This window comes from Lagenorhynchus albirostris, chromosome 2, assembly GCF_949774975.1.
Source record: "Lagenorhynchus albirostris chromosome 2, mLagAlb1.1, whole genome shotgun sequence".
In the NCBI taxonomy this organism is placed as follows: Eukaryota; Metazoa; Chordata; class Mammalia; order Artiodactyla; family Delphinidae; genus Lagenorhynchus; species Lagenorhynchus albirostris.
In genome coordinates, this window is record NC_083096.1 from 73,019,661 (window position 1) to 73,036,408 (window position 16,748).

Sequence of the window (16,748 nt, forward strand, 5' to 3'; positions counted from 1 at the left end):
ATTGCAACCAGCATCTGCATGGCAGACTGAATGACAGGCCCAAGAGATTTGTTGCAAAAAGAATTTAAGAGAAGCCTTATTGCCATCTCCATGCAACAAAGTGGAGAAATGGATAGGAGTCTTTGGTTTAAACTAAATTGGGGTGTGCTAAATTGGAAAATAGTTTAAAAAACATGTTTGTTGCACTGAAACAGCATATTTATGATACTGGCCTGAACACTAAATAAAAGGAAACCAATTGTGACACTGGATTTACTGAAACATTTCTAAGAACTTGTGACAAGATTCTCTCCTAACAACAATAAGAACAACAAAGAAGGGTATTAGCCTGACAGAATCTGGACTATCACACTGACTGCATTTCAAACTGGAATGCATGGTAGAGTAAACACCAACTGGATCTAGCTGCTCTGTTGCAACAAGTTTGGATTTGCTATTGAAACAAATCGACAAGTCTGTGGCTGAGGGCATGCATGAGGACCTTGCAGAGTGCCCCGCTGTGCCAGCAGCCTGGGGCCTGGAGTGCCTGTGGACAGGGCCAGCCACCTCCTATCACAAGGTGGGATTATGCTGAGAGGCCACATTCTACAAAGGCAACAATTGTGAAATGCATTGCCATGGACATAAGGACAACCAACCAACTGATATGAAGGTCTGCAGGGAGCAAGGTCAGGCCTCAGCTAATGATAAGCAGCCCTTCCATGTCTGTGATGTTGGCAGGAAAGTAATGTGATCCCATCTCACGGTTGAAGAAACTGAGGCTCAGGGAGAAGTTCAGGGGGTAGCCCAAGTTCTCATGACTAGTGAACAGCAGGGTAGGATGTGGATCTGGGCCTTTTGGCTTCATCCTGAGCTTCTTTTTCAGGGAGACTTTGCATATGCTTTGAAGTAGGATCAGGAAACTTCTGGGAAGAAAAACACATATTTTCTCTCTTCAAATCTAGAATATTTTGTTGCAAAATTTTAAGGATCTGGACATACTATAACATAAGATCCAAATAGCTTATTTTTAAGTTGCCATAGGTGTCTGGAATTTCGGCAAATCCAAGATCAACAGAGTGACAGCAAATCAAAGATGTAATTACGGCAGAGTCTTGTTTGGCTTAATGGTAAGCGACGTGAATTCAAGTTTTGGCTCTATCAGTTCTTAACATATAACCTAGTCTAAAATGTTGTCTCTGGAATCCGGCAAGCTCACATTCGTCCTTTAAGGCCCAACTCAAAAGTCACCACTTTGTGAAGCCTTCCCAGATTTTTTCCCCACTCTCACCGCCCCGAGAGAGCTAGTGACTTCACGTTTTATCGATGGTTTGGGATTTACTGGCATTCTACTGTCTCTTCCCACTAGAACAGAGCTCATCTTTGAGGGCTTAATTGGTGGTAAAGCCCAGATCTCTTCTGCCAGGAAGTAGCAGAGAACCGAGACCTGTCTAATGCACATGGAACGTGGCCACTTTGTGCCACAACCCCTCCGAAGCTTCCTCGATACCGAATTCCACAAAGGCCGTCGTAGGGCGCAATCCCCGACGTTTCAGGAGCCGCCCCACAGACTGTAAGCACGTCGAGGTCCAGGCCAAACCTCTGTGCGCTCAGGGGCGCGGTGCCCAGCTCTCGTCCCGGCGCCCAGCACGCTGCCATGCACTGGGTGCCCAGCAAACATTCGTGGATGGGGATGGAGCCGAGGGCAGGGAGACACTGCGCCTAGACGTCGACAGTTGGCAGCGCCGAAGCCGCAGTTGGGAGCGACCCGAGGGGCCGGGGGAGGGGCGCCAGGCCGCTCCGTCCTGCCGGGCGCCAGCTCCTCCCGGGCGGGCGGGCACCCACCGACAGCGGGCACACAAAGCCTACTCGGCTTGCTCGGCAATCGGCTCCTCACGCCTGTGTCGCCGCGCACCGCCAGGCGGCTCCAGGTTGGGCGTCGGGCAGTGGCAGGCACAGGGCGTCAAGAAGCCGCACTCATCAAACCGCCGCGGGAGGGAGCGCGGAGGAGGGAGGAGGAGGAGGAGTGAGAAAGGGAGGAGGGAGGAGGAGGAGTGGGGACCGGGAGGGGGGTGGAGGAAGAGGCCTCGCGCAGCGGAGGGAGCAATTGAATTTCAAACACAAACAACTGCACGAGCGCGCACCCATCGCGCCGGAGCGTTGCCCCCGATCCGCGCCCGCCCCGTCCGTGCGGCGCGCGGGCGGAGACGCCGTGGCCGCGCAGGAGCCCGGGCCGGGGGCCACCATCGAGGCGGGGGCCGCGCGAGGGCCGGAGCGGAGCGGCGCCGCCACCGCCGCACGCGCAAACTTGGGCTCGCGCTTTCCGGCCCGGCGCGGAGCCCGGGGCGCCCGGAGCCCCGCCATGTCGCGATCCAACCGGCAGAAGGAGTACAAATGCGGGGACCTGGTGTTCGCCAAGATGAAGGGCTACCCACACTGGCCGGCCCGGGTGAGCAGGGCGGCCCGCCGCCCCCTATCCACCTCCAGACTTGGGTTGCATAACACCCGAGAGGGCAAGAGCGCTCCGCGCGGAGGGGGTGGGGGTGGGGGGCGTCTGAGTCCCCGAATCTTTCCCGAGCGACTCAAGCCCACCCGCCGGTTATATAATGGTGGAGGCGGGGTGGTGGGGGTGGTGGTGGCGGCAGCGGCGAACACCTGGCCACACGGCGTCCGCGCGTGGTGGCGTGTGCACGGCGTGGGGATCTGAGGGCGCCGGTCACTTCCCGGCCCCCGGCTCCGCGTGCTCAGTTCCGCCCCCAGCCCCCATACTCCCAGCGGTTTCGGGCGCGCTGCCTGGGTTTGGGCCAGCAGTGTAACTCCTCCCACCACCACCCCCAGGCGCCACCGCTACCCCCTTCAGGGACCCCCTTAGAGACCCCCAGTTTCTTCACTGATTGTTACCCCCAGTTCAAACTCTCCTCTTCCTACATTAGATGGTTAAGAAGGATCTCAGCCCTGAAAGGCTAGATGGAGGCGGAGTTCGCTTCTAGAAAACTTTGGTTTGGGGCATCCGTAAGAGGTCTGAAGTTGGGAGGGTCGAGGAATCGTTGGGGGGGCGGCAGAAGAGGGGATCCGTCTAGCTTGGAAATCACCGGCTAGTACCCTTCACTCCTCAGCTCCACAAAAATATTTCTCCGTATGCTGCCGACTCAGATTGGGGGCTGAAGGTGGCAGAGCCCTTGTTGGGATTGGGAAGTCCAGTCCAGACTGCCCTGCCTCTTAGTGGAGGTGGGGGGAACCCGAGTTGCTTCTCCCCATTTCTGAGCCTCTCCTGCCAGAACGGCCCAGTCTGCCATGTGGTTGATTAAGCCCGCCAATGTGAGGCGCCCACCCTCCCCCCACCCCAGCACCTGGCCAGGTGGGAGGGTGGGGCCCAAATGCCCAGCCTGGCGCATTCATCATGTTTCCCCTAAGAACTGAGACAGGTGAAGTAAGGAGTAAGGGAGGTTGCCAGAGGGTGCTGGAGGAGGTTGGGGGTGTCACAGGGCACAGTGTCTCTGGCACCTTATTTCAACGTTGGTGTAGAGAGAGGCCTTTGGTATCGGCCCTAGAGTATAGGACTCCTGTAGAGTGTAATCCAAGGGCAGAGAGGAGTAGAGGGAGGGAGTCTTCTGGGCAAGGGGACCAAGTGCAGAACTGCCTTATGGCTGTGGGTTGCTCTTTTCCACATGAGTCTGTGTCTTCATCTGGGCCAGACCCTGCTCTGAGCTTGGGAAGTTGCCCCAGGCTCCCTTGGGTCCTGTTCAGTGTCCAGACCAACTTTGGGGCCACTCCGAGAAAATCCAGGAGACCCTTCCTCACTCAGTACCCTCTCCTGAGGAATATACCTAATCCCATATGCCTTGAGCTCCTTGTTCCCTGCAACTTCTAGATGTCTGGCCTCCGGAATGGGAGTGAAGTACAGAGTGAAGCAGGGCTCTCCAAGCCTCCAGGGCCTTCTAGGGGACTTGGGTTTGGGGGGTGGGGGGCAGTGTGAGGAAGCAGCCACAGACAGCCTTGTGTGTGCATGTATGTGTGTGGTGTGTGAACACTCATGTACTTTACCCTGCACCTTTGATCCATCTGGCTTCTTGGTCCAGATGCCAAGGTCCTGGTGGGCAGGGCAAGAACTGAACACAGGTCTCTACTGCTTCTACCTCCTGGGGGTGGGACAAAGTCCAGAGACTGAGGAGGGGGCTCAGCTGGAATGGGGGTTGTAGGGAACCCCTTCAGGCTGCAGGGAAGAGAGAAAGGGGGGCCCATGCAGACCCACATTGGCCCCTGTGAAGAAGGCCTTCAGGTTTCTGGTAGCCTTTGGAGTGAGGGCAGCGCCTGGGACTGGGGATGCTGTCCATTTCCTCTGTTCACCCTAGGCCTCCAGGACAGAAGGGCAGGACAGGGAGGCAGTCTCTTGCTCTGTTGAGGCCTGGGCCCTTTAGATAAAGTTCGGGTTGGGGGAGGGAGATCAGACTGGATCCCAAAGAGATAGGACCCCACCCTTTGCCTGTGCTCCGGGTCTTGATTCTGAAAATTGGAGAGAGTGGTACACCCAAGGTTGTTATCTTCCGAATACCTCACCATCCTTGGGTGCTGTCTTAGTCTTGTGAGTGGCAGAGCCTGAAGGGGGGCCTGGCTCCTCCTGAGATGGAGGAGGAGTAGGGGGGCCTCGCTGACTGCTCCATCTAATAGGCAACCAGAGTCCTCAGCCATGGTGAAGGCCACTGTGTGGGCTTTCCTTCCTCAGCCCCTGCTTCTGGGGAGGATGGCTGACTCTGGGTGAGACTGGAACAGCCCAGTGCTTGGAGAGTTCAGCCAGAGGGACCACGTGGTAGGCAAGACCTGCCTGGAAGGATGGTGTGACTCCATCTTAACCTTCTCCTTTCCTCTTCCTCCTGCCAGACTTCCTGGGGGATCTCCAAGCACTTAACAGTTAACCTCCAAGACTCAGGGATTTTCCCCCTGAGGTTCCTTCCTCCTTTCTCCACTTCCTGTTTCACAGTCCCAGGAAACCTGAGCAGCCAGAGGGCCTCGCCCATCTGTCCGCCCTCTGCCCTTCCCCCACATCCAGGCACCACCTTCTCTTTTCTGCCTGTTGGGCTTGCCACACTTTCCTGACCCCAACTGTCTCCTGCCCCACATTTTACGGTTCATGGGTCAGGTTGGGCCTGGGCCTTGGGTGTGGTGGTCAGAACCCTGGCTGGCAGTCAGGGTGGGCTTAGCCTTCTCTGCTGCCTTTCTATGTGCTGAGCTGGCGCCCCTGGGCCTGGATTTGGTATGAGGCTGGGGGAGAGGTGTTCAGTCCTCTCTCCCCACTCCTCACCTGGGTACTTCAGGCCTTAGAAGGTGCCCTGGGCTCTGGGAGGATGGGACTTGTGCTCAGGCCTGTGTGATGGAATGAGGCACGTGCAGAGGGCAGAGGGTGGGGGGTGGGGTGGGGGTGGGAGTGGATGAGCCCCAGCCGGGGTGGGGGTGGGGGAAAGTAACTTGCCAGGATTCCTGGAATGGCTGAGAAGTAGCAGAGCCCCCTCCCCTGTTGGCCAGTGGAGGAGGTGCAGTGGGGTACCCAGCACTCATCTGGCCCCACCCTGACCCACTTAGCTTTGACTCACTTGTTCTGAGTCACAACCTGGATATAAAGGCACCGCCTGGGAGACACATGTCTGTATTGGGAGTACAGGCCTCCCCTGAGACTTCATATCCTCTATGTCGTCGACGAAGAACCTCCCTTCACTTCCAAATGCAGAAAGACATTTCCTTTGTGGCTTGAAGGATGAAGGGTCCACTAGAGAAGGAATGTCTCCCCTTTTTGGGGTGAGGGGTTGGGAATTCCATTAAGTTAAAGGAGCACGCCTCTCCTGGCCCTTCCCCGACGGTTGCCTACACTCGAGGTGAGGTGGGATTGGGGTGGTTTTATGCTTTGGGGGTAGATGCCCATCTGCCCAGGCCCCTGGCCTCCCTCTTTCCTCTTTCCTCTCGACCTACCCTTTATCTGGCTAGAAGTCAGCAGGGCGGGTATATCTGGTGTGTCCCGTTCTGTCTATTTTTAATTCCCATCCATTCTTTGGTTTCTCCCCCGCCCCTGAGGCTGGGCAGCTGGTGGCCTCCTGGATCCCCTGTCACAGCGTTCAGCTACCTCTCTTTGAGTTCGCTTCCCACGGGAAAGAGACTGACGGGCAGAGCGCTGCTTTGCCTGGTCTGAGCTCCTTGAGAGGACCTCATGTCTCCTGTTTCTGACCCCTTCACTCACCATCCCCCCTTTCCTGAGCCTCAGTTTCTCCCTTTTCATCACGTTTCCTACAAGCCTGTTAACGTCCTGGCTCAAGTGTGGCACTGAAAATGCAGAGCCCAAAGTAGTTTCCAGCTGGGACCCTTAGATATTCCCCCCCCCCGCCCCCCGTCCTCTTTCCTCGTGCTCGATGATCCACCAACAAGAGGCCTAGGAAAGAGCTTTTGCTATTATTGTCCTCTGCCTGTCTCCTGGGATCTCTAAGCCCTGGAGGCCCTCATTTTATTTTTTGCTTCCCCCTCTGAGAGGAGGGTGGGGAGCTAGCAACAGGACCCAGGTATCCTAGCAGAGGACTGGCTCCTCCTTTGCCCACACCCCAGCTCTGCCTTCCTGAGAAGGGCCCGCAGCCCTCAGCCCTAGCTGTGGTTTCAGGCACAGCCAGGGACCCAGGTGCCAGACTCCAGGCTTGGGGGTGGGGTGTGTGTTAGTGTCCCCTCCTCCCCAATCTGGAGAGAGGGCCTGGGGGGGGAGGGGCAGTCACATTCCTGGTTGCTGAGTGGCCCCGGGGGCGGGGTTGGGTTGTCATGGCGATGGGGATTGAGCTGGGGTGGGGGACAGCGTGCCTTTCCACCCCCAGCTCTCACACCCCAGTGTCTTCCCGATTGTGGGGAGGGCCCAGTTTGTGCTGAGCCTTCCTGGGGGGGGAGGGGCTGGACCTCTGTCCCCAGAGGCCACAGGGCAAGGGGGGAGGTGCTCAGGAGCTTGAAGACTCCATGTCTGGAGCAAGATGCCCCTCAGATTCTTGCTCAGGTTCCACCCCATCTCCTGGGTGTGTCTCAGCTTATTTCCATCCACGTAGCCTCCCTGTCTCCCCAGGCCCCCAGTCAGGCACTCTGTCCTAGTCTCTGTGTGTTTAATCACTGCCTTAGCCTGTCTGTCTCTTTCCTATCTGCACCCCGGGCCCCAGCCAACATGGCCACCTGGCCTCTGTCCGGTGGGAAGCCCGGCCGCTAGGGCTGCTGCAAGTGTTGCTGGGAGTTGTAGTCCTCTTCCCCCGTCCCCCACACCTCCTCCCCCCCCCCCAGCTCAGCTTGGCCTGGGCTTCCAGGGCCTGATCTGGGAGAGGGTATCTGGGCCACTGTCTCTCACCATTTCCCTGACCTCAGACCTCTGCACCTTCTCCACCACAGCATCCCTTAAGCCCCCAGGACATTTGAGGCAGAGGATCAAGTCAGGAGCTCTAGTTCTGAAATCTGGCCCTCACTAACTTGTCCTGTCATCTTGGGCAAATCACTTTTCTTTTCTGGGCCTCAGTTTCCTTGTCTGTAAAATAAGAGAGTCTGACTACATGACATGACTTTCAGAGAGTTCCCCAGAAGTCTTTTGGAGCTGCTACTGATGGGGGATATTGAATAGGCAGCCCTTGGCCTCACCTCTCCACTTCAGTCAGAGCAGGTTGCTTCTGTCTGTTTCATAGAGTCATTCAGCATATCTTCACTGTGCACTCACTGGGTGCTAGGCACTGTGTTGGGCTTATAAACAGACCTCTCTGTTCTCGGGGCAGGTATAGTCCACGTAGACATTAAGCAAACGGTAACATGAAGGACTGTAAAACTAGAATTGTGAAAAGCACTGTGAAGGAGAGGTGCTGAGAGTTTTATCTGGGAAGCCAACCAGGTTGGGAGAGGTGGAGAAGCTTTCTGGAGGAAGTGATGATGGGGCTGAGGTTGGAAGGCTGATCAGGAGTTACTATAGGAGACTGAAAGGTCAGTGTGGCTGGAGCAGAGAGCAGAGGGGCAGCGTACTGGGGAGAGGATGATAGCGAGCACATATGCGGGACGTACTACACTATGGTCATTTAATCCTTACAATGCTATGGCTTAAGTACTGTGACCATCTCCATTTTACAGTTGAGAAAATTGAGGTTCTGTCAGTTGCCCAAGCTCATACAAATACTGTTGGCAGCATTGGAATTCAGACCTTGACATTAGGGACAATGGTGAACAGGTGGGCCCTAGAGTCCTGAAAAGCCACCGGAAGGTTTCTAGCAGGGGGAATGAAATGCTCAGACCCGCACTTGGAAAGGCCCCCTCTGGCTGCAGTGTGGAGAATGAGTTGTAGTGGGGCAAGAATGGAGATTGAGAGAAGAGAGGGAGGCTGTGGTTTCAGTCCAGGCAAGAGGGGACAGTGGTTGGACCCGGGTGTTGGCAAAGACGTGGAGCTTATGGGCAGGATCTGTTTATGGACGCTGTTTGGTTTGTGAAAGAGAGGCGGGGATTCTGCTGGGCTTTTATGCCTGACTTCTTTTGAACAAAGTCACACTGCTAAAAATGGTTCAGAAACCCCTTTGGTGAACTCCTGGGTCCCTCTCAGTCTGATTTTTCACAGATGTGCCTTAGAGATCAGCCCCTTAACCCCTACCCTCCGGCCCCAAATTCGTGACCTCAAGACTCCAGCTCACGCTCACTTTACTCATCTTGCTCTCAGATTGACGAGATGCCTGAGGCTGCCGTGAAATCAACAGCCAACAAATACCAAGTCTTTTTTTTCGGGACCCACGAGACGTGAGTGAGGGGGCAGAGGTGGGGAGGGCCACGGGGGGACCACTTTGGGGAACGAGCAGTGGTGACGGCACGCCTTCCCTATGGGGCTGCGCAGCTCAGATGCGGTGAGGGACTCGAGAGCACAGTCTCCCATCTCTCACCAGGGCATTCCTGGGCCCCAAAGACCTCTTCCCTTACGAGGAGTCCAAGGAGAAGTTTGGCAAGCCCAACAAACGGAAAGGGTTCAGCGAGGGGCTGTGGGAGATCGAGAACAACCCTACCGTCAAGGCTTCTGGCTACCAGGTGAGCTGCCATCCGCCCCAGAGACCTCCTGGAAAGCGGGTGTGGCCATAGGTGCCGGGAGCCCCTGGGCCCACGTGTGCTGCTTCAGGAACAGGGGGCTCAGACACCAACACCAGGGCTTTCAGAGTAGGAGCTCGTGGGGTGGGGGGTTGGGGGAGGCTTCTTGCAGAGGGGAAGGGGTTCCGGGTGTGTGATGTAGCTGTGGTCAGGGGCCACCTGTTAGACAGCGCCTGGGGGGGCAGGAACAGGATGGAGGCGGTAAGTGGGGACAGGCCTTTGGCAGGCCCAGTGTGAGTATAGGATGTGGCCTTAACTCTTTCCACAAAGGCTTCCAGGAGGAGGTGCTCGTGAGCCGGGCAGGATGAGGCGGGAGGGTGGGGGGCGGGGGTTGGCGGGGAAAGGGTCCCAGCTCCCTCTGGGAGAAGTTGACCCGAGGTTTTGCCTCCTGCTCCAGCCCTCCCCCCTCCTGCACAGAGCCCTGCCTGCCCGGCCAGTGGGTTTACCCCGGGGCTAATCCGACAGAGGTGGGTCTCAAATCACTTGTGAGACTGGGCACCTGGGTGGGGGCGGGGGAGAGGTGGGAGAAGGAAGGAGTGAGTGGCCGAGGGAGGGGTCTGGGGAGGGGGCCCAGCGTGGCAGTCGCTGGTGCCACTCAGCCTTTGCTGTCTCCGCCGCAGTCCTCCCAGAAAAAGAGCTGTGTGGAAGAGCCCGAGCCCGAAGCCACCGAGGGTGACGGCGATAAGAAGGGGAATGCCGAAGGTAGCAGTGATGAGGAAGGGAAGCTGGTCATTGATGAGCCGACCAAGGAGAAGAATGAGAAGGGGGCGCTGAAGAGGAGAGCAGGAGACCTGCTGGAGGTAACTGCCCCCTACCTGGGGCCCCGGAGCAAGGCTCCTAGTCTGAGGAGGGACGTTACGACTTTTTCAGGGAGTGCCCGTCTGAGAGACAGACTCAGCCCCTAGTTTTGGGGAGTCTCTTGCTGAGAAGATGGGACACAGGAGACCTCTCAGCTAGCAGAGGGTTGGAGGACTGTGGGTCTGCCTAGGAAGGAGAGCCTCTGGGGAAAGGAGGGGGAGGCTGGTGTCCTCCCTCTCTAGCCTCAACCCACCTCATCTCTGCTAACCCTGCCCAGGACTCCCCCAAACGTCCCAAGGAGACAGAAGACCCCGAAGGGGAGGAGAAGGAAGGGGCCACCTTGGAGGGTGAGAGGCCCGTTCCAGTGGAGGTGGAGAAGAACAGCACCCCCTCGGAGCCGGGCTCTGGCCGGGGGCCTCCTCAGGAGGAAGAAGAGGAGGAAGAAGAGGACGAGGCTGCCAAGGAAGATGCTGAGGCCCCGGGCATCAGAGACCATGAGAGGTGAGTGAGCCCCCTGCCCCTAGGCAGCTGGGCTGGGAGGGCCCAGCCCCCTGCTGAGAGGAGGAGGAGGAGGGCCTGTAGCAGTCAGCCTCCAGGGAGGCAGGGTGGGCTCTCCCAGGAGGCCGGCACTGGCTGGGGCCCGGCCAGGCCAAGGCCACACCATTAACCCTTCTCCCCTCCAACCCTCCCCCGCAGCCTGTAGCCACCAATGTTTCAAGAGGAGCCCCCGCCCCGTTCCTGCTGCTGTCTGGGTGCTACTGGGGAAACTGGCCATGGCCTGCAAACTGGGAACCCCTTCCCCACCCCAACCCACTCTCCTCTTCCACTCACTCTCCCCCTTCTGAGCTCAGACCCTGGAGATTGACCCGGATGGGGCAGGCCACCTGGCCCTCACCTCCATGTCCCCACACCCCTGTGACCTGAGTCAGGTCCATGTCTTCTGCTCTGTGGGATGAGATGAGGCCACTGTGTCCCTCCCTGCCTGGAGCTGTTTCCCAGTGTATTTGTTAGGGCCTGGACTGGCTATTTCCATCTTCTGACACCCCTCTCGCCCTTCCCCGGGCATTCTAGACCTCTGGGTTGGTTGGGATCAGGGCTATGAGTGGAAGGGATGGAGTGTAAGTAGCACGGTGGGCTTCTGGGGCCTGGGAGGGGCAATCTTCAAGTTGGGGTGGGGGAGTGGGCAAGAGGATGGCATCCTGTCCCTTCCTCCCACACCTGTTCTCCCAGCTGCCTGGATTCAGGGAAAGTGGGACAGCTTGTGGGAGATGGGCTCCCTTCAATAAATCCTTGATGGTTGACAATGCCCATTCTCTTACGCCAACCCTAGGTGTTATGGGAGTTACAGTTTATCATCAAAAGATTTGGGGTCTTCCAAGTTCTTTGGGTCAAGGACCTGAGATCTGAAGGGTTAACTTCACCCAGCTCCTATGGGAGTGTTGAGGAGTATCCATCCACCTTTAGACCTCAGGCCAGAGATGGGATGCCCTGGGGAGACCCTTAGCTGCCCTTTTCCCTCTCCCCACAGTGCTCAAGGCCAGCCTACAGTCACATACATCACCCAGACATAAAGGAAAAGACACATTTTTTAGGAAATGTTTTTAATAAAAGAAAATTACAAAAAAAAAATTTTAAAGACCCCCCCATCCCTTTGTGTGCCCCCCACTCTGCTCCTTTCTTCCCCACTGTTGCCCCCATTTCTGAGGTGCACTTGGAGGCTCCCCTTCTGTTTGGGGCTTGATGACTTTTCTTGTTGTAGTTGGGGCTTTGGTGTTCCTTCTGGTGTCATTTCCCATCCACATACCCTCACCTGGTCCCCTCAGTGTTGTCACCAGATCCAATTTGTAACCCACTGAGAGGCCAGAGGGAAATAAGCACCCTCTCCCAGCCTCTTTTCTAGTGGTCTATTTGGCTCTTCCGTCTCTCGTCTCTTTCACCCTTGCCCCCCTCCCTTGGGCTCTGATGAAAAATTGCTGACTGTAGCTTTGGAAGTTTAGCTCTGAGAACGTAGATGATTTCAGTTCTAGGAAAATAAAACCCATTGATTACTACATTGGATTTTGACTGATTCTTTGGGGGTGTATTAGTTAACTGATGGTGCAGGGGAATGGGAAAGGGAATGCAAATGATTTCCAAATCCACTTTTCAGATTGAGGTAAGGTGTGCTAGCCTTCTCCATTCTCAGTCTGTTAGAGATATCTAAAATTCTACATGAGGGCAAAGTCACAGAATACGGTGCCCAGTATTCTACTTCTGCCCAGCCACTGTTTAACACAGTTTCCCTCATAAGCACCTGGGAAAGTTTTTCTAAAAGTTTGCACAAGAAGTAGGGTGTGGGACTTCCCTGGTGGTCCAATGGGAAAGACTCCCCGCTTCCAGTGCAGGGGACCTGGGTTCGATACCTGGTCAGGGAACTGGATCCCGCATGCATGCCACAACTAAGAACTCCACATGCCGCAACGAAGATCCCACGTGCTGCAACTGAGACACGGTGCAGCCAAAATAAATAAATATTTAAAAAAAGAAGAGGTAGGTTGTGAGAGGTGACAGTATCAGTCACAGCTCACGATGGCCAGGGAAGTTAGGGTGTTGGGGCTGGTTGTAGAAACAACTTTGACCCTCAAGGGCAAAGCCAGGGATGCCCGCTACTGATAACGTGATGAGGGTCGGGGAGGTTGATAGCATGGAATCCTCCCAATACTCCTGAATTAAGTGGAATGGCTGGATTAGATCCTCTCAGGTTTCTTTCAGTCTGACATTTTGTGACTGGATCATCGACTGGCATTGGAAGGGCCCACGTTTCATCCCTTAGTTTAGAAAGCCTATGACACTTTCTTCACTGCCTTGGCTCCTTCCAGCAGAGGGCGGGCGGGGAGAGTATTGACTGTAGCCTCACTAGAAAGCGAGGCCCTCTGCTTTGAAGAAGCCGCAATCACCTAGAAAATGGAGCCGTCGTCTCTAGTAACTACAATTCCCAGCGGCCTCCACGGAGAGCACGTGCAGGAATGTGCCAGGCGCGATAGCATATTCCGCTTTGCCTTCAATTCCCGACGTGCTTCACGGTGCTCTTAGGCTTCCTAGATTTCCTACAAGGCCAAATTTCCTGTTTCTCGCTTGCTTTGCAGCAGCGGACTACAACTCCCAGCATGCAGAGAGGCTAGATTATCGTTGCGCGTCCATTGTACCATTAGACTACTTTTCCCAGAAAGCCGGGGGACGCTGTGGGGCGGGGCTTAGATCCCACGTGCAGAAGGGACTGGCGGAGGCTCCGGGGCTCAGCGGGAAGCGGAGGTGAGAACTGCGTGGCCCGGACGTTTTGGCAGCTTTGGGCTGGTCCGAGAGCGGGAGCGGGAAGAGCCTTCTTTTACCCTGGCATGGCTTAGTGGCTTCGTCCGAGGTCTCCCTGCTTCGGAAGCTCGGAGCGGGTGGTTGCTGAAGACTGCTGGGGGATGGACATCACCCGTACCTAAGATGGGGCCGGCGGGGCCTTTGGAGCCGGGGTCTGAGGGAGCAGACGCTCTACCTCACTACCTAGCACGGCGCCCCAGAGCGCGCCATGAAAGCCCCACTGCGGAAGGGCACCAGCCTCTCCAGGGTTTGGAGAAAAAAAAGGAAAACATCTAGGGGGCTGGCTTCTGGGATCTCCTCCCAGAGCTTCAGATCTTGAATAGCTGAGGTTAAGGGACGTCCTGCAGCAATCACGCAGGAGTCTCGGGTCTTAAGATTGTCTTTTTTGGGGGCCGCACTGCGCGGCCTGCGGAATCTTAGTTCCCCCACCAGGGTTGGAACCCGTGCCCCCTACAGTCCTTCAGTGGAAGCGCAAAGTCTTAAGCACTGGACCGCCAGAGAATTCTGCTTCTATCAAGTCATGAACTAGGGCAAGTCTCCGGCTCTCAGGGCCTTGGTTTCCTCGTCCCCTGTCAACCTCCCGCGGAGAGCAGTGTGAAGATCAAATGCTGGGAATAGTGAAGTTCCTAGCATTAGACCTGTCACATAGTAGTGCTCCCTAAGCATTTTTTGATTCTGAATGGGAACACCAAGGCACCTAACATTCATCCAGCATTAATTAAAAATAATATTAGGTCTTTTCCGTATAGAGAAGAGAAATGACCTGATATCTCACTGTTCAGATAAACCAGCTGATGTATTATTTTAAAGGTACGTGGTTAGAAAATGCAAACGTTATGGAAAGGAACAAGATGGAAAGAAATAGCCCTCCCAAACTTCCTCATCTCCAAAACAAGTACTTTATTTGTTCCCTGTTGCCTTCTTGTAAATATTTATGTCTGTGATAGAATATATATATTTTAATTTACCCAAAAAAGGATACTATCCACATGATTCTGTACATTGCTTTGTTAAAATGTTAAAAATAACTCGAATGACAGAAACAACCCTGTAAAGTTTTATGGATGATGAAACTGAAGCTCGGAAGTCAAGTTGCCTAGGGTCACAGAATAAGTTGGTGGTGGAGCGGGGACTAGAACCCAGGTCGTCTGATTCCCAATCCAGAGCTTTTAATGTCATTAGAGTGCACTTTAATTGTACTTTTAAGTTAGGCTTTATTCTTAGCTATGAAACAAGGTTAATGGTACCTCCTTCATCAGTTGTCCTTGGGCTTAAATGAGATGATACAGGAAAGCACTTAGCATGGCAACTGGAAGGTAGCAAGTGCTCAGCAAACTGAAGCACTTACTATTTTTGCCCTCAGTTGTCTCACCGCCCCATTGGTTTAGTCCATTATCCAAAATTGGGAGGCTTAGAGTACATACTTAGTTTGGAAATGTAGGACTCTATAATCCTAGAGTCTGGTTCTGGGTCCTTTTCCTTTAGAAAAGAAACTATCTTAGGGAGAAGTGGTTATTTCCTGATTGAGATTAGGAATTGGACATTTTGTAGGGACATTTTAATCCCGGTTTTTATCTCTGCCACCTGTTTGATTGTTTTACCTTATAACTGCCTGTTTTCTGGCTTTACGCCAGTGTTTTGTCCATTACTTGTTTTCTTTCCATCTTGCTGTTGGTGCATTTATTAAATAACTTTTTATTGAGTACCTACTACATGCCAGGCCCTGCTGGGATCTGCTGGATTCAAGGGTGATCTAGATAACATGGTCCCTGGCCTCAATGAAGTTTTGGACTTTGAAGTCAGATATATGTGGCTTTGAATGCTGATTCTCCCACATAGTAGCCTTATGACCATTGACAAGTCACTTAACTTCTCTGAGTCTCTATCGTCATCTGTAAAGCGAAGATAATATCTTGTGAGGATTCAGTAAGATCAAGTCCATTGAGCCATGAAGTAAGTGCTTAAGAAAATGTTGCTTCCCTTGTTTCTTTGCCCCTTTCTTTGTCCTACCCCAGAGCCGACTAGGAAGATTTCTGGGTCTTTCACCGGCCAGGGGATTTCTCACAGTCTCCAGCCATGCGGCTCTCTGCTCTGCTGGCCTTGGCATCCAAGGTCACTCTGCCTCCCAATTACCGCTATGGGATGAGCCGCCCAGGCTCCTTGTCAGACAGGAAGAAGAACCCTCCAGGGACTAGGCGGCGCCGGGTGGCTGTGGAACCTATCTCTGATGAAGACTGGCATCTGTTCTGTGGGGACAGGGTGAGAATCTCAGATGGGGTAGGGTGGCGGGGTGCTCCTGGGCAAGGATCTCCTTCCCTGACGGTCATCTCTTCCCACAGGTCGAGATCCTAGAAGGCAAGGACGCTGGGAAGCAAGGCAAAGTGGTTCAAGTTATCCGGCAGCGAAACTGGGTGGTCGTGGAGGGGCTGAATACAGTAAGTGAAGAGTGAGGATGGCGATGCTCAGGAAGCCTGTGCCATCCGTCCCTGTCCACTAAGAGCAGCACAGGGAGGCCAGAGACTGGCTGAGGGGATGGTGAGACAACTGAACCTTCTGCTTTTCAACTTGAATGCTCTGAGTTGTGGTAGACAAGCCCCCTTCTCACCTCCTGGGTTCTGATAGCCCCCTCCTGTTTTGGACAGCATTATCGCTATGTTGGCAAGACCGTGGATTACCGGGGAACCATGATCCCCAGCGAAGCACCCTTGCTCCACAACCAGGTCAAACTTGTGGATCCTGTGGACAGGCAAGCACATGGGGCTCTGGTCAGAGGGTTTCTTGCCCTCTGAGTCCACACAGCTGTTGACCATGTTTATCCAAAGGGAATGGTGGGTTGGATGTGCTGAAAATTGAGAGGGGCCATCCATGACCCCCCGTAGGAAACCCCAGTGCAGGGGTAGCAGAGAAACGAGATGGTGACCTTAGTGTTCTTAGTCATTGACTTTCGGGTTGGAACATAGGAGGGAGACCTAACTCCCTGGCTGGCCTCACTTCTTCTATCCCCTAGGAAACCCACTGAGGTGGAGTGGAGATTCACTGAGGCAGGAGAGCGGGTACGAGTCTCCAGAAGATCAGGAAGAATTATCCCTAAACCTGAATTTCCCAGAGCTGATGGCATCGTCCCTGAAACATGGATTGGTGAGGCTGGATGAGGCGGCAAGAAGTGGGGGGGTGGGAGGAGTGGGAGTAAGGGATGTTAAGAAGCCCTCCCACCCATCTTCTTTTCTCTGGCTCAATAGGTGGCCCCAAAGACACATCAGTGGAAGATGCTCTAGAAAAAACCTATGTGCCCAGTCTAAAGACACTGGAGGAGGAGGTGATGGAGGCGATGGGGATCCAGGAGACTCGGAGACATAAGAAAGTCTATTGGTATTGAGTCTGGGCAGAGCTGCTTCTCCCCTCCTTGCCTTAACCTTGAAGATTGGGGCCACCTCTTCTTCAGACTCTAATAAAGAGCCTTGGGTCCTGTGTGTGCAGCTGCTGTCTTTTGGTAGACTGGCACCCCTAACGCCTGT

General features: G+C 54.7%; 2 protein-coding genes across 3 annotated transcripts; both read left to right on the forward strand.

The window, feature by feature from the left end:
- Positions 1–2,054: 2,054 nt before the first annotated feature.
- HDGF (heparin binding growth factor) lies at positions 2,055–11,936 on the forward strand. 2 transcript variants are annotated; one of them, XM_060135947.1, is made up of 6 exons: positions 2,055–2,428; positions 8,672–8,748; positions 8,892–9,030; positions 9,708–9,887; positions 10,163–10,386; positions 11,414–11,936. In XM_060135947.1, the coding sequence occupies exons 1-6, from the start codon at positions 2,342–2,344 to the stop codon at positions 11,454–11,456; spliced, it is 750 nt and encodes a 249-aa protein (XP_059991930.1). In that variant the 5' UTR covers positions 2,055–2,341; the 3' UTR covers positions 11,457–11,936. The 2 variants fall into 2 exon arrangements, with proteins under 2 accessions (XP_059991930.1, XP_059991940.1); XM_060135957.1 differs by having other exon boundaries at positions 2,058–2,428; positions 10,582–11,936.
- A 1,169-nt stretch (positions 11,937–13,105) lies between these two features.
- MRPL24 (mitochondrial ribosomal protein L24) lies at positions 13,106–16,703 on the forward strand. The gene is made up of 6 exons (XM_060136023.1): positions 13,106–13,176; positions 15,249–15,492; positions 15,573–15,668; positions 15,876–15,979; positions 16,241–16,371; positions 16,473–16,703. The coding sequence occupies exons 2-6, from the start codon at positions 15,310–15,312 to the stop codon at positions 16,607–16,609; spliced, it is 651 nt and encodes a 216-aa protein (XP_059992006.1). The 5' UTR covers positions 13,106–13,176; positions 15,249–15,309; the 3' UTR covers positions 16,610–16,703.
- Positions 16,704–16,748: the final 45 nt, after the last annotated feature.